The sequence below is a fragment of the Microcebus murinus genome, chromosome 28 (assembly GCF_040939455.1).
Source record: "Microcebus murinus isolate Inina chromosome 28, M.murinus_Inina_mat1.0, whole genome shotgun sequence".
Taxonomy (NCBI): Eukaryota; Metazoa; Chordata; class Mammalia; order Primates; family Cheirogaleidae; genus Microcebus; species Microcebus murinus.
In genome coordinates, this window is record NC_134131.1 from 3,550,993 (window position 1) to 3,567,234 (window position 16,242).

At 44.3% G+C, this 16,242-nt stretch overlaps 1 protein-coding gene across 15 annotated transcripts in view; it reads right to left on the minus strand.

The window, feature by feature from the left end:
• FOXP1 (forkhead box P1) overlaps positions 1-16,242 on the minus strand; it is a 706,173-nt gene that overhangs the window by 81,008 nt on the left and 608,923 nt on the right. For 13 of the 15 annotated variants that reach the window (XM_075998545.1, XM_075998535.1, XM_075998540.1 and 10 more), the window contains 4 exons: positions 13,388-13,525; positions 11,339-11,428; positions 5,605-5,758; positions 1-205 (listed from right to left, as the gene is read on the minus strand). In XM_075998545.1, the coding sequence (XP_075854660.1) occupies positions 1-205; positions 5,605-5,758; positions 11,339-11,428; positions 13,388-13,525 (587 nt within the window). The remainder of the gene's footprint in view (positions 206-5,604; positions 5,759-11,338; positions 11,429-13,387; positions 13,526-16,242) is intronic. The other 2 variants (XM_075998539.1, XM_075998541.1) reach the window with 2 other exon arrangements.

Sequence of the window (16,242 nt, forward strand, 5' to 3'; positions counted from 1 at the left end):
CTTTCCCTTTTGGGAGGGTGGACCGAGAGCTGTCCGTTGGTAGAGGCATGCGGGTTCATGATTAAGGAGGTTTTGGAAGGTGCAGAGGAAGAGACGCATGTCGTGGTCAGATCCAAACTGCTGTGATTGTTGCCTGTGGTTTCTTCCGCGGAGTGAGCACTTGTCACTTCTTTCCAGAGCTGCTGTAGTTCTGTTGGAATCATGCCTGAAACAAACAAATTGGATAATTAAATCAATTAACAGCTAATTCCGTCCTCTTCAAACAGTAATTAAATCAAAGAGTCAGTAAACAAAGCCTAGTGTTAGGGGGGATTTTTTTTTTTTTTGGTGTGTGCAGTTTCCCGCCTCCCAACTAATAAGGCAAATACGGTAATCACAAGCGTGTCCTACTGAGCAGCCCAGGTGAAGTGCCATCACACACACAGAAGACAATCACAAAACAGATGCAAGACATGGTCATTACTTTGCAACAACCATATGCCTGTCTCCATCCAAAATGTTGCTTCTCAATTTTTGAAAAAAAAAAAAAGTAGATACATGGTTCCCTTATTTTTAGACACTAAGAAGGGCTCACAATAAATTTGTTCAACTATACTATTATGACAACACGAAACACAAAGTGAATAATTTTTGTGCTTAAGCCTTTAAATGATGACAAATAGCTTTGTTATTAAATATAGTTTTTATTAATCACTTTTAGACATAAATTATGAATTCATATCGTCTTCCTGAAATGCTTTTCAACTTTTAACAGTCAAATTGATTATACTATGATTATTTCATTAACACACCTATCTTCCTCATTAATTTTGGTTTCTAGTACCACATGCTTAATTGATGGATGTGTCTACTGAAAAAAAATGTATAACTTTTTATACAAGTAACACTGTTATTACTGTCATTTCTTAGATCAATGGTAATGAACCATTGCAGAATAAAATGGAAATGTAAAATAAACTTGGAGTAGTAAAGTACTCTTGGTTTCTAGGGGGGTCAAAATGGACAGGGGGTTTGAGCAGTAAGCCACAACCTGTATTACTCCCCCAAAAAGCGATACAATCCGTATGTCAATCTCACTATTTATTGTGGGCCTAATAAGCTCTACAGCCTGAGATTTCCAAATCCCACCTCAATGCATGTTCTAGCACATACATGAACAGGAAGAAAATCATCTGGATGGCAACTAACAACAACAAACAGCACCAGCTTCCTTTGAGAGAACATCGAAAAGAAATCATCAACGCTGATGTACACAGAAAGGTGATTCTGTGTTAGAATGGGACGTCTGGATGGCAGTTCATTGTTTCAGTCAACTGCAACACAGCTACCCTGGAAAGGATGCCATTTTTCTGGCTACATAGCAGCAGCCGAAACAGGCATGTTTCCTACCAAACCTAAGGTATTGAATTAAAAAAGAAGGCTGTGTGCATTATATTCATTTGAAACACATAATAAAAAATGCCAAGGTCTAAATTTAATTTATTTTTGTCATTTAGAATACAATGGATAGATAATCATCTCAACGTGATCAGCCAAACATCTTTACTTTGCTAAACTGTTAAAGATTTTAATTATGCTAGCATTGGAGAGCACTGGTCTAATGAGGCGATGGACTCCAGAGAATCCGAGTGGTTAAGAACTGTGAAATGAGTCTGATAGGATTTTTTTATATTCACCGTGGATCGTTTGCATATCAAAGAGGAGTAAATTATTGCACAGCAGACCAATAACCTTTCCCGCCTCTGAGAAGAACGTTAACAAAAACAGTTGGTCTCTCCTAACGGTTCTCCACGAAAATGTTCAAATGCTCAAGTATTTGCAATTAATATATATTATAAAGGAGGCTTCGAATGATACATGAAGTGGTCAGACAGTCCTAGAACGCAATCCTCGACAGCCAAGTAGGTTTTCTTCTACCTTCATAAAAATCAAATGCCAATTATATTTTGATGGATTTTGTCCCAAATGAGCATTTAGTTATTAGGCATATTCAATTATTACCTGTCCCCTGAAATTAAACCTCAGAGGCAAATTAAACAAAGGGAAAGGTCACTACACAACCCCAGTGTCCGGTTTTGCTGCATTTGGGCTATTATTTTCCAACACCTTTTGAAGGGACAGGTGGGACAGGTTTGCAGGGACAAGGCTGGGGCTCTGTGGCCGGCCCACCAACAGTGACCCGCGGACGTGGCCGACCCCCGGCCCACTGTTCGCTCAGTTGAGACAACAGCAAATGGGACTGTCTGCTGATCACGGCATGTTGATATAAAACCCCACAAGTCAACACCTATTTTTATGTTCTAGGGAAGAACAAGCCGCCTGTTTTTCGACTCAAACTAATTGATTTCTGGGTCGGTCGCAGGGGAGGTGGGAAGACTAGAAGAGCAGGGTTCTAACGACTGTGTTAACACTCTCCCTCCAAGCAAAGCAGAACTTTGAAGCTGTTTTAAAAGATCTTTATCCAGCAAATGAAGACAAAGGCGCATGTTACTCACCACTTGTTATACCTGCAGAAACCATTAATGTCACCCTAACTCTCCTTTCATTGCAATGGGCTGGCAAATCAGTCTCTTCATCCACAGGGAGGAGTGGTAAATAAACAGTAACTTATTAAGTGACAACAGGGGTGTTTCTGGGGCTGGCTGCAATGCGATAATTACATTTAAGAACGTTTTTCATCAGACTTAGCAGAGAGGCAGTCAAATCACTCTCTCCCATCAATGCTATTCCTTGTTCAATGACTGTTATCTACCAAAGGGTGCTGTTATGTGACAGCCAAGATCTCATGACAGAATTCAAGCAGATAGCAGGTAAGCCGGTCACTCACCAGATGGAACGAACATCCAAGAAAGCATGCATTTCTTCCAAAATGGCAAGAATAAGAGTACCAAGTTAAAAACAAATCCATTTGCAGGTACATAACCAAGCATGTAATTTTTCTCCTACCAAGAGTTTACATTTCAAAAATTAAAAAGATCAGAATGATAGTGAAAGAATAATTCTATATGAAATTGCTGGTGCCAGGGAGGATCAGATGGTTAAAGAGACCAAGGTGAAGAACAGATACGCTAATTAGGTAAAACCGAGAGAAAACCCTACTATAACCTTAAAAACAAAAAACACCCCTCCTGTTTCATAATACAAAACCTTGAGGGGAAAAAAAAAAGGCCTTCAAAATAGTAACTGTTCCTATACATTGACATTTACATCCATGTTTAAGGTTAACTTAGCAAGGCCATGGACAGACATGTAAAAGAATCTTGGTGATTTTATTATGAAGCGGGTATTACCAGCATTGTTAACAGATAACCTCTGTGCCTTCCAATGGTTTCTTTTTCCAGGACAACTGGCCCCTTCATTACAGAAGAAAATGCAGGCACAGGTTTAAAAAATGTATGTTGTAGGGACAGTTGACAGATTACTGTTCGTGGAACTCAATTTTACAACCCCAGGTATCGCTGGCTCAAAGACAAACAGAGTTGATCAACCTTTTTTTGTCCTTGTACACCCATACCCAGGTGACCATGTTCAAGCAAGCAGAGAGTTGATTTAAACCTCATAATGACATCAGTTTTAAGCCATCATCTCTCTGATAAAAAAAAATTGTGTTGTGGTCCAAGATGACTGAATTCTCAAGTCACTCCGGGCGAGCGGGTGGGGGAGACCAAACCAACCTCCTGATTCCTGAGAGATGCACACGGCATTCCTGCAAGAACCTGACTCCACAAATATTTATATTTACATTCAGGCCATCTCGGGCACACACACGAGAGCACCCCTTCGATTTTAAACATGCTTCTCCCTAATGTCGCAGGGGCCAACGGTGATAGCAGACTGACTGCTAAACCTATCAATCAATGCCACGACCAGTGAATTGCCTACCAGTGTCTCTGATATGTTACTGCAAAGATTACACTTCATGCACCAGCACATTCATTTCTTTCACATTACACATGAGCTTGTCTTGTCGCTGCCCAATTGCCCTCTTTTGGGCAGCTTAACTGATATGCTATAACAATGAACCTTAGTGAGCAAACTTAATAGTATAGGAGCGGTGGGAAAAGATGAGAGAGGTTGAATCCGACAGGTGTGTCAGGTGTTTCCAACAATAAACCCGAAGGTGTAATTAGCGTACACTGCAACATCTCACAAGCACAAAAATGCACTCGCGGACACGGACAGGATAGCCTTTCTTTTCCCCTTGTACTGCTGAACTGCTCAAGTCTTCTTTTGACAGCAATGGAGATGTTGGGTAGGTGACCAGCAGTCGAGCAGACATGGCAGGAAGGGGTGGAGGGACAACAGAGAAGTTAAAAGGGGGAAAAAGCCCTGGTCTCCAAATGGAAAAAAAAAAAAAAAAAAAGCAAACCTAAGAAGGGGCAGAAGCTGGGTGTGGTTGACTTGAGAGACAAGATTCAAATGCAGACAGGACTCTCTGACTTCTCTGGACACCAACACTTGCTAAACAAATGACCAAGCCTTAAGCAACAGGAAGGAGGCTCCACATTTGGAACCTTCTGGAGAAGGTCACTGCATCCAAGACGCCAACAGCTCTAGCTACCAACCCTTAATGCACAAAGACATATACATCAGATCTGCTACAGCTGAACAGAACGATGGTCCGAGCCGTCAGAGATCTGCTCTGCTACGTATGGGATGGGGGGGCCGTATTTTGAGACACAGGTATGGCATTTTCTTCCTTCCTTCCCTCCCTCCTTTTTAGTTCTGAATAATCTATCTTCTTTCACATTACACACGTGAAAGTCAGAGTTCCTTAAACCAAGAAGATGTCCTAAACACTCCCAGAGTTCCCATTTGGTTTCTGATGTCCAACACCCTTGGGATCCAAACGTCAGGGGCTTGTCAAAAGAAATTCACTAAATCCATGAACTCTTACTATTTTTTCAAGGAATCCCAGGCTTTTGAAGAACCGGACATGGAAATGGTATCTGTTCTGACGCATGTAGAATTAAACATGCTCAAAAATCAACAGATGAATGCAAAGAGAGAAGAGAAAAAAAAAAAAAAAAAAAAAAGAAAAGGCCCAAACAAAAAAACACCTTTGGTTTCTGTAACCAAAAAGAGATTGATTTTAATCCTTTATAGAAAAACAAACTTCAATTCATCTCTAGATATTAAAACATGGCGTTTTATAAAGCATTGCAGAAATTTTAAAATAGGACAAATTGTAGGATATAAGACATGGCTTAAAATGACTTAACAGAAACCTTCAAGAAAATTCCTTTGTGGTTCCAAGCTGCAGGCCTACAAGGGTGCAAGACTACAATAGTCTAAGTGCAAAAGCAGTGGTGCATGCCCTCACTCCGAGAACGTGCAACCGCAGGATGGCTCGGCTGCTGCCAAGGCTTCAAGACCATCCTAAGGCTTCCTTTTAGCATCATGATGCTAGCATTTTGGCTTCTACAGGGGCCCATGTGTAGCTCACTCAAGCTTCTTAAAAGAAGTTTCCGTGCATGTGTTTTAGATGCACGGTGTCCTTCATGACGATGAGCTGGGATACACCGAGAGTGCCCGGCCCACCACCTACACCCACCCAGAGTCTCCACAGGGCGGCACCTGCTGTACCGTGTTCCCCCCGCGTACCTTGAGCAAGAGGCTGGAGGGGGAGGGCGGGCTGCCCGGGCTGAATTGTCAGAAGGCCTTGGCGCTGCAGAGCCAGGAGGTGCTGCTGCTGCAGCTGCTGCATCTGTAGTAGCTGCTGCTGGAACGCCAGTTGCTGGGTGGCCACCTGCTGTTGCTGCAAGAAATCAGGAAGAAAAAGAAAAAAAAAAAAAAACAAACACAAAAAAAATGAGACCGGCCACTTCCCCAGGAAGGTGCAAAGTATGGACGCTTCAAAACTCACCATCATCATCTGACGCTGAGAATGGTCACTAGAGCTCAGCGGAGGGTTCAATGTCAAGGTGGCAGAGGGACAGAACGCGCCACCTCTGCGGAGCAGCGGGGCGGTGGGGCGGGGTGGGTGTCACCTTCCCCGCTGCAAAATATCTGTCAATCAAAGTCTGAGTCTTCTCTCCCTCCAGTCTGAGAAGCCTGAGTTTTTGCAGCGAAGGAAGGGATGCACTATCACACTTTGACATATTTTTTTTTTTTTATTGTTCACACCTCTAAGGAAGAGCTCGGACAGATGGCCTCAGCTCTAGTCTGCAGGGATTTGAACCCTGAACCTTTGGGCTGCAAGAGAACGAACGAGCCGCCTCCCTCCCTCTGCCTGCAACGGCAGAAGCTTTTAACTAACTCTGTTTATCACTTTTGACATAAATAAATGAGGAAAAATCAGACCTTTGAAGAAGAAAAACTTCATCTAATATTGTTAATTAGCCATGACAAACGATGAAATAACACTGTAAATCTTTCATAGAAACAGCCACTAGATTTTAATTACGCACATTCATAATTTAGCAAACAACATCGTAGTCGGCTGCCTGAGCTTTGGATGCCTTCACTTGGCTTTGGTCTCAGAAACCCCAAGTCTGGGGCCCTTGTCCTGCTTCTCCCCACCTGCTTTGTTCTTGAAAAGAAGGGGCTTTGCGATATGATAAATATCTCTGTGTTGATTGGACAATGACAGGGGGAAAACTTTTGTTGTGTAAAACATCAATACATCATTCCTGTGTTTAGCAGGCCCTGCTCCAGCCAAAAAAATTAATGTAGATTTCCTCAGTAATTATCTGAGTGATAGAAAGATAATACAGTGCAGTAGTACAATAAATAGAAGGAAATTGTCTAATATCCTTAATCTGCTAGGAATCATATCAAGGTGGAGGTCTTTGCCACGTTATGGCTAACAATTATAAAAAGGAAAATTAACCCTTCCTAAACTGTAGCCAAAAAAGAAGAAGAAGAAAAAAAAAAGGTTCTTCAAGAAAAGAACAAGATTAGTTTTCCTAACTCTGAGTATTAGTCAAAAAGATCAGAGAGACTTCTGCGACTAAAAAGACCATCCAAGATTTTTGCAACTAAAAGGACCATCCAAGACTTTCAGAGGTTGCATGTTCTGCTTGACAACTCTGCTTCACAAACAACTGCATTCACTTAACCTGACACATGACCTTGATCTGATACACCCATAAAATGGAATGTATATCAAGACGTTCTGATGCAAAGTTCAAAGAAAGAGAAAAATGGTGGTTTCCTTTTAGTCTCCATGTAGTTTATTTTACAGTAAAAACCATCATTCTCATATTAGCAACCAATTTCAGACTTACTACCATGCCACTGAGAAAGTTAATTGAGTTTCACTCCAAAAAACAAATTCTATACCACTAACAACAAAAATTTAAATAAATTTAAATGAAAAGCCAGTGTTTTCATTTTAAGAACAGCATGCATAAAATGATCCAATTGTTTTCACCCCTTCCCAAGTTATTGCATTAATGTAAAACCCAATGATAGTTATATTCATGTCAAAATGATTTTTTCACTTCTTCAACAGATATTAACTCACGACATTAGGAAAAAAAATAGGAGGAAGAGGAAAAACAACATCGACACAATAAAAGATCAGGCAATTAGCTCTTCTTAGTAGAAGGTAATGGGGGGGGGGTTGGCTGAAGGTTGGGAGGGGTGTTTCCTGCCTTACTGTAAATGAAATGTTTAAAAATTCTGTATTTATCTAAAATGACTGAGGCCTCTTCTGTTGTCTCTGTGGCTATCCCTAGGAAAAGCTCATGAAAGCTGTCCACGTCTGAAAAGCCAGGATATAAAAGTATACAAGGCCCATTGTCCAAAGAAAGAATTTAAAAGCAACACTGGTTGCCAAACTGGGGCTCCCCACCCAGTTACCAAACACAGGATACGAGTCCGTTTGTTTACTTCTCACAATTGAATGCATACAAAAAAGGTCTCAGTGCAGTCCCCTCGACAGGTCAGTAGTCAGTGTTAAAATGCTAAAATGCCCTGATAAACCCTGCATTTTGGATCCCCTCCCTAGAGCTGCAGTCAAAGGTCTGTTTTCCTTTCTTCTGGCTACTCCCTACTGCCTAACATAAACTGTCATAACTACCCGGGACAAACGGCCCTTTTAAAACAATCAACAGCCTACCTCACCCGTACAGGATGGGATCTCTTTTTTTTTTGTGGCTTGATTTAAAAATGAATTCTGCCCTCTATTTTCCACCCCATCTCTGTCTGATAAGAAACGAGCAGTCACTTCAATAGTTGCATTGGGGGTACATCTCTCTCTCCCCTCCTAACAAACAGCAACTATCTATCTTTTAAGGAAGGTCTTAGGTCTCTAACTTAACATGGAGCCAAACTTTCCTAGGGAAACATCTCCAAGCAACTTTAGGGGGGGAAAAAAAAAAGAGCGAAGGTACATCGTTCTGTTCTAGCCAAACAGCAAGAGTCTCACTCTGGAGGGAATCAAAAAAGGGAAAAAAAAGGAGGAGGTGGTAAACCTAATGATACAAAATCATGAGCCACTAATGACGGGGGATTCAGTAAATTAACATACTTGTTCCATCTGTCAACATCCAAGTTCAAACCTTGTTAAAATCAGAGCCACCAGTCCACCTCATGAAATTGCTACCATGTGACTATTTCAGTTTAGCACAAAAGGAACCACCACCTGCACGGCAATTCCAGGAGACCAGCCCCTTATCTCGGGGAAAATAAGGATCTCCTTACCCACTGTTACAACAGGTCTTGGCCAAATAAATCCACCAGCACATGAGCACACAGGGAAATCCAAGCACGAGAGGCCACCTGTCCATCGGCCTGCCCACCACTGCTAAGGGGATTCAAGGCAGCACAAAGCTCCTGGGTCACCTTTGCCTGAGAAATAGATGACAAAGCACAGTCCTGGAGATGCTAAAATGCCACTACAGATGTCTCCCGTTGTCCTGTTTCAGATGCAAAGTATTTTCTTTTCGCCCCTGTTCCTTTCCCAAACTCAGACAAGCACCATCGCCTTCCTGCTCTTGAGACGCGCCCCTCTCTGACAACAGCAATTTGGGAGAGGCGACTTTCATCCTCCTTTCTGCTGCGTAACTTTCCCCCCTTGCATTTCTTTATCTGCCCTCTGCGCTCGTCTGAACGTTCGTGTTCTCCCAGCATGCAGACGCGGATTCCAAACTATGCCTAACAGACCAAATAAGAGGTTAATAAGAAGTGGCAACAGAAAGGAAAAACACAATCCCTGGTAACTGATAAGAATGACAGTGGCAGCCCTTTTTTGTTTGTCTTCAAATATGGAGTTAAAGATCTTTAAAAAACTAAATTTTGATGCCTTTGAAAAGAAAGAAGCACAAAATAACAACAGGGGGTTATTGCCTGCAAGCCACAGGGGAGAAACTCCATAATTCTTATTCTCCCTTTTGAAGGCTGTTAGAAATCTGATTCAAAAAAGCAACAGCAGAAGGGGAAACCTCTTGAGGCTATAACCATTTCCTGTGATCATGCATAATATGCTTCAAAAGTGGGTTTTTACCAATTCTGTTGATCAATTGCACCTCCTTCATACCCCTTCTTTTTTCTGCTGTGTTTACATCTGATGTGACTCAATGACAAGCACTGTCTGAGACTGTGAAACAGGCCTGTCATGTTGATTTATGGGCGCATCAAACCACAACTTGTCCAAACTGAAGCTCGCAGTTCATTAATTAGAGAGTTGTGACTTTGAAGTCAGCTTTCAGACTGTGGTTTTTAACATTTGGCTTAATTTATATGCTCTTGAATGTGGATCTCTAAGGAAAAAACTGAAATTCCCTTCTTGTCTTTGAACTTCTTTTGACCGCACAATAATCATTTCTTTGTCCAGAGTGATGCCTGCAATCCCGAGTCATTAACGCGCATTGAACTGCCACTGATGAGTAAGCCCTGCTGAATTAGAAAAACAGCCAGCAAAACAAAGCTGAGAGCCTTCTGCACAGTGATATCTCCCAATTACATGCCTTCCCTCCCTGCGCCATTTCCATTTTAATTACTGTTGGTCCTTTAGATTTACATTTTAGACACTTTTTAATCTGTTCCCTTTTTTATTATAGCAGCACCCGGGAGTGCACCACTGTACTTAAGGTTGTGTCAGCATTTTCATTAAAACGCCTCCCCCACCCCTGCACCCCCAAACTGCCCCTGCTCTGCAGGGGCTCATGCCCAGGCTGCTCAACAGGACCCCGGGGGGGTGAGCGCTCTGCGGGGCACGGAAAATGGACCCAATTCGTGTTGAGGGAGGAGCTGGCACGGGGAGAGCGCCCGGGTCACTCCCGGTGTGCACGATCAGCGCCGGCCGGCATGCTCTGCTCGCTTGCCGGAGGGACAGGGACGTGGGGACAGTCACCTGGGAAGACTCCCTTCCAAAGAACGCAAGTGGCCAACCCCTTAGGGCAGAGGAAGGAGGTGTCAAAGTGGACTATGCGCTGCTTCAGAATCATAAACGGTGCTGTCCCCAAAGAGAACCCTTAAAACAAAAGGGATTTCAGTCCACTGTAAAAATATGAGGAAGGTGAGTTAAACAGGGTCACTCTGGCACAGGTAGAAAAATGTCATAAAAATGTACATATGCGCACAGATGCCTCCGCAACTGAGTAAGCCTTGCCCACCCAGAATCGTATAGAAGGTGAAAGGGCGAGTCCCTAGACAGGCCTTGCCATTTATGGGACTGAGGCTGTCACCCTCACCGGGTGGCGTGGCCTAGTGCAGTAACTCATCGACGCTACGAAGCACTGTGCGTACAGAAGCTATTATAACACGCTATATATATATATATATATTTTTTTTTTTTTTGCAGGAAAACACAAACAATCCAAGCCGGAGTCCTCCCGTGACTTTACGGTCCTGCTATCTGGTACACACATGCCTGTAGCAATTTACAGTATGTATCGCTTGCAGGAAGAAGGTAACCAAAGATGGGGATGTTTGATCTTGTTCTAACTTTTTGTTTGTTTGTCCAACCTCACAAGGGGTTATTCTTCCCAAGGAAAAGGCCGTCATCACACACCCAAGCTCTCTAAGCTGGGGGGAAAAAAAAAAAAAATTTAAATGTGGGTCCAAGTCAAAGTTTACTGAATGCACCTGACTTCCCTCGTCTATATCCTGGTACTCAGTCTGCAGAAGCAGCCCTAGACAGAGGCTCTGCCCACGGCCAGCCCCTCGCCCAGGTCCACGTGCAAGCAGTGTCATAAAATATGTGGCAGGAAGCAAATGGAACCCAGAAAAAATCTGAGCGAAAACAGGACAATAACTCTCAGTCTGAAAGCTGAGAACCGATAGAGTCAGCTCAGTTGTGCAATCATTTAAAAGATGAATGACAGTTTAATAGCCACTAGATAGTCCTCAGGGATCTGTGGTTTGAAAGTAAAATATGTATTGTCGGTACCTCTTTAGGCTGTTTTCCAGCATGTTGTTGTTGTATAAGTTGAAGCTGCAACTGTTCCTGTTGTTTTTTATAAAACTCTTGAAGCTGCTGCTACAAAGGAAAAGACAGGCCGGTAAGTAACGGAGGGGAGCGCCCAGCCCGGTCCCTGCTGGTGCCATACGCAAACTGCGATTTGAAAAATAGCATCCTTTTATCTGTAATGGCCTGACCTTTCGTTTGAGACTCCACGATAAATTCAGCACGCGCTGCCTATTCTTGGCATTATTGTTGGAAAAGTAATCTCCAAAATGAACTGATGAAAAACATACCATTTTCTGCACAAACTAATTAAAATAAGGCAAGAAATGACCTTTGATGGGACAACAAAGCCACAATGCCCTTGTTGCAGGGAGTGTCTGCCGTGTGCTCTCGCTGCCAGGGCTGGGCACGCTGGAGGGGCATTTGGGGTGCGCCCTGCAGTGCTGGGAGCTCCCCCTGCATCCTGCACCCCAGGTGGGAACACCCACCACCCCAGGACCATCCACCTGGGTCTGGTGCCCATTAAGTCTGAACAGTAGGTCCCTACGGCACAATGACAGCCAGAAGTTCACTTCGGTGTCAGCGTTGTACAGGTGAGAAGCGAAATCAACTCTGGGCCTTCACGTTCGCTTCTTCGTGTTTAAAAAAAAAATAAAAAAATCTGTAAAGCTTCTGACTTCAGAGCTGGGGACTTCAAGAGCTGTCCTATGTAAACCTGCTCCCAACGTGCGCCTCGCCTCGCTTAGAGTCACACCATTTAGAAGCCTCCGGGCTTACCAAGTCAAAGAGGGTAAAGCCACGTAAGCCTAAACGATCTTATTTCTACCAAGTCTAATTCACAGCCCTAATCTCAGTCCAGCGGGTGTTCCCGGGCCCAGACCCCAGTCGCCTGGGGCAGGAGTCAGGCGATGCTAGGGATGCTAAGGCACATTGATTATTTGGGGACAGGGACGGGTTCCTGCCCTGCCCCGCCCGCCCTACCCTGCTCATCCTTCACTGGGCAAAGCAGCCACTCGGGTGCAGGGAGTCCCGGATGCAGTGCTGGGCCCTGGGTCTGTGGGAGGAGGGAGGAGGGAGGAGGGAGGAAGGAGGAGGGAGGAAGGAGGAGGGAGGAAGGAGGAGGGAGGAGGAAGGAGGAGGTAGGAGGGAGAGGGAGGAGGGGGAGGGAGGAAGGAGGAGGGAGAGGGAGGAGGGAGGATGGAGGAGGGAGGAAGGAGGAGGTAGGAGGGAGAGGGAGGAAGGAGGAGGGAGGAAGGAGGAGGGAGGAAGGAGGAGGGAGGAAGGAGGAGGGAGAGGGAGGATAGAGGAGGGAGGATGGAGGAGGAAGGAGGAAGGAGGGGGGAGGGGGGAGGGAGAGGGAGGAAAGAGGAGGGAGAGGGAGGAGGGAGAGGGAGGAGAGGGAGGAGGGAGAGGGATGAGGGGGAGGGAGAGGGGAGAGGACGAGGGAGGAGAAAGAGGGAGGAGGGAAGAGAAAGGGAGGAGGAAGAGAGGAGGGAGACAGAGGGAGAGGGAGAATGAAGGAGGAAGAAGGATGAGGGAGGAGGAAGAGGGAGGAGGGAGGAGGGAGGAGAGGGAGGAGGGAGGAGGGGAAGAGGGAGAGGGAGGAGGGAGGAGGGGAGGAGGGAGGAGGAAGGAGGGGAAGAGGGAGAGGGAGGAGGGAGGCGAGGGAGGAGGGATGAGGGAGGAGAGGGAGAGGGAGGAGGAAGAGGGAGGAGGGAGGAGGGAGGAGGGAGGAGGGGAGGAGGAGGGAGGAGGGAGGAGAGGGAGAGGGAGGAGGGAGGAGGGGAGGAGGAGGGAGGAGGGAGGAGAGGGAGAGGGAGGAGGGAGAGGGAGGAGGGAGAGGGAGGAGGGAGAGAGAGGAGGGAGGAGGGGAGGAGGAGGGAGGAGGAAGAGGGAGGAGGGAGGAGAAAGAGGGAGGAGGGAGGGGAGGAGGGGGGAGGAAGAGGGAGGAAGGAGGAGGGAGAGAGAGGAGGGAGAGAGAGGAGGGAGGAGGGAGAGGAGGAGAGGAGGAGGGGGGAGGAGGACAATTACCTGTTGGAGCATGAGGGCCTGCTGCTGCTGGAGGAGGACCTGGAGCTGCTGAGGGCTCAGCACCTGTTGCTGCAGGATCTGCTGCATCTGCTGGGGAGTGATAACTTGCGGAGTCATCATAGCCACTGACACGGGCACCTAGAACGTCAAGGAAGGATAAATAGGCAGCCAGGAACGGCCGGCACGCAGCCTCGCGGGTCCGGGGCGGGCTGCCATCAGCCTGCTTAAAGAACCGGCCAATCGCCCGCGCACAGCCTTGTCCGTCCAGAGGGGGACGCGGGCGACAGACCCTACTCCATCCATTTCGCAGCGGACTCGAAATAAAGAAAAATAAAACAAGGCCCTGCAGCGTCGACAGGGGCTCGGGGCGGCCCCCCAGCAGCCAGGGAGGAGAAAACTTAAGGGCTGACTGGAGCTAGGACAGAGCCATCTCAATTTCTTACGAAGAATGAGCGTGGGGTCAAAATGAGTTGCAGGAAGTCAACCCGAACTTGAATTCTGTTTTGGGGACGGTGACACATGGGAGCTGATCCCTTTGCAGCTGGGTGTCTTTGGAGGGGGGTGATTTTAGGAACAATCACTGGATGCTCAGTCTTGTGGGTAACAGGACCTTGGACACACCTTCGGAACTTAACCAGGGACCCTTCTCTCCGACGCCTTTTACCCTTCTCCTCATTCACCCAGCATACACGTCTCAATTCTCTCATATTATGTGCAACACCATTAAAAGCCGCTTTCCATGACATTTCAGTGACAAACAGCTACAGTGATGAACTTGATAGCATTTCGTATTTGCAACTGTTAACACGTTTCTGCACGGGCATCTCTGCAAGGAACCTGTACATTGTATCTGAAAGGATGATGTCTTGTTCAGATAAAACACTGACATTAAAATGACAGGCTGTCTTGGCCAAGGTTACACAAATTGTATTCAAGCGGATACCTAATGACAATGCTATGAATTCTGCAAGCTTTCTAGAATGTAATTTAGCTATTCAAAATAATCACTGCACTTGTGTTTAATTTGTAGACTACATGAGAACCATTTTGTCAGTCCCCGTAATGCAAGAAGACTATTTCATGAAAAATCAGTGCCCCCCCCCAAAAAAATAAAAAGATAAGGAAAGAAAAAACAATGAAAGAAAAGACAAAACCTGTATGTCTTCTAACAGTAATATTTAAGCATCTTAACTTTTCTTTGGTTTCTAATCAAACATGTGACAGCAAGAAGCCAGAAGCAGTAAAGGATATACTTTGTTAAAAACGATCTGCTGTCATCTCATGTATTACAATAAAAGGTAATAACATGTTTTGCCTGTGTGCCACTTTAAAAAAAAAAAAAAAAATCCGGCAGACAATAGCTGATCAGAAGATAAAAGAATTAAAAAATCTTTCAGGGGAGCAGTAAGCAAAAGGCAGAAATGCAGTATTAATTTTATGTAACATAATGTCTTAATATGCAGTTTATCTTGACTTTTTCACATGATTTGTCCTGTCATTTGCATAGCGAGCTCTCATTCCTAATTTCACAGTCATTATGCACTGATGTCCCGATTTCTCAGCATCACTAATTTTGATGAACTAAAAATGGTTCCTGAAGGTCAGATTCATGTACAGTGAACGTTCCCCACTGTTGTTGTGGGCATGTTTCGTGCGTGGAGATGCTGATGTGTGAGTTTCACATGTTTAGAAAACACCAGCTAGAACATTCGAAAAATTTCATTAACCCAACTCTGGAAGGTCATACATGAATCCTTCCTATTACAGTGGCCTTTTAAGTATAGATGTAGATACACTGTAATTTAAAACAGATGGGCATGTCTGAATATTTTTATATGCAAAATGGGACAGATGTATATGAATGGATAAATTATCCTTTTAAAAAGATAATTTGCAGCACGAAATACCACCAGTGATTGGAACAGTGAACTTGCATTCAGTGTAGGGCAAACACCAAGAAGACATTATCAAAACATCTACCCATCTACAAATTAATTCCAATTAATCTACTTTGTCTTAACACAGAGGAAACTTTTTGAATTTTTAAACACTGCATTGGGTGCCAATCACTATGGTCGGGGCTGCTGAAGCCAACATATCACAATAGAAGTTTACTTTTCCTTGAGAGTTGCATCATCGATATACAGGGAGATTTGATTAAGAAAACAAAAGAGCCATGTTTAAGGTTTCTTTTTTCCTCTGCATTTCTTGGATGGGGTACAATGTAAATATTCTTGAGCCAAATTTCTGACGGTGATGAACAGGAAAACAGACAGGAACAGGGTGGTGTAAAATCCAAACTGGTGGTGAACATGTGCTTAACAAGAGTTACAACAGAAATCATCATAGAAATAATTGCCTGGTCTTAATTTTTTAAAAGAGCTGTGGAAATGCTACGCTAGAAAGGGGCACAAGTGAACTTTTGGGGGTGAAGGAAATGCCCTATATCTTGATTGGGGTGGTGGACACACAATTGTCGAAACTCTTCCAACTCTACACTTAAAATTGAGTATATTTTAGACTATGCAAATGACAGCTCAATAAACTTGATTTTGAAAGTAAAAAATATATAACCTAAAATAGTCTTTAAAAAGAATCTTGTAAAATTATACGCATATTCCTAAATTGAGAAACACCACGGTCCCTCAATTGTCAATTTAAAAATGGAGATCAAGGAAAGCACTGACATATACCTGTACGGATAATGCTAAAACACTTATACACAGTTAATGGTTTAAATCTCCTTTCCCCACAGTTATTTATTCGGTTTTTTTGCATTCATGTTACAGAACAGCACAATGAACTTGAGTCTCCCCTTCTTTTTCCTTTTGGACATTTTGATGGTGGCACTGATG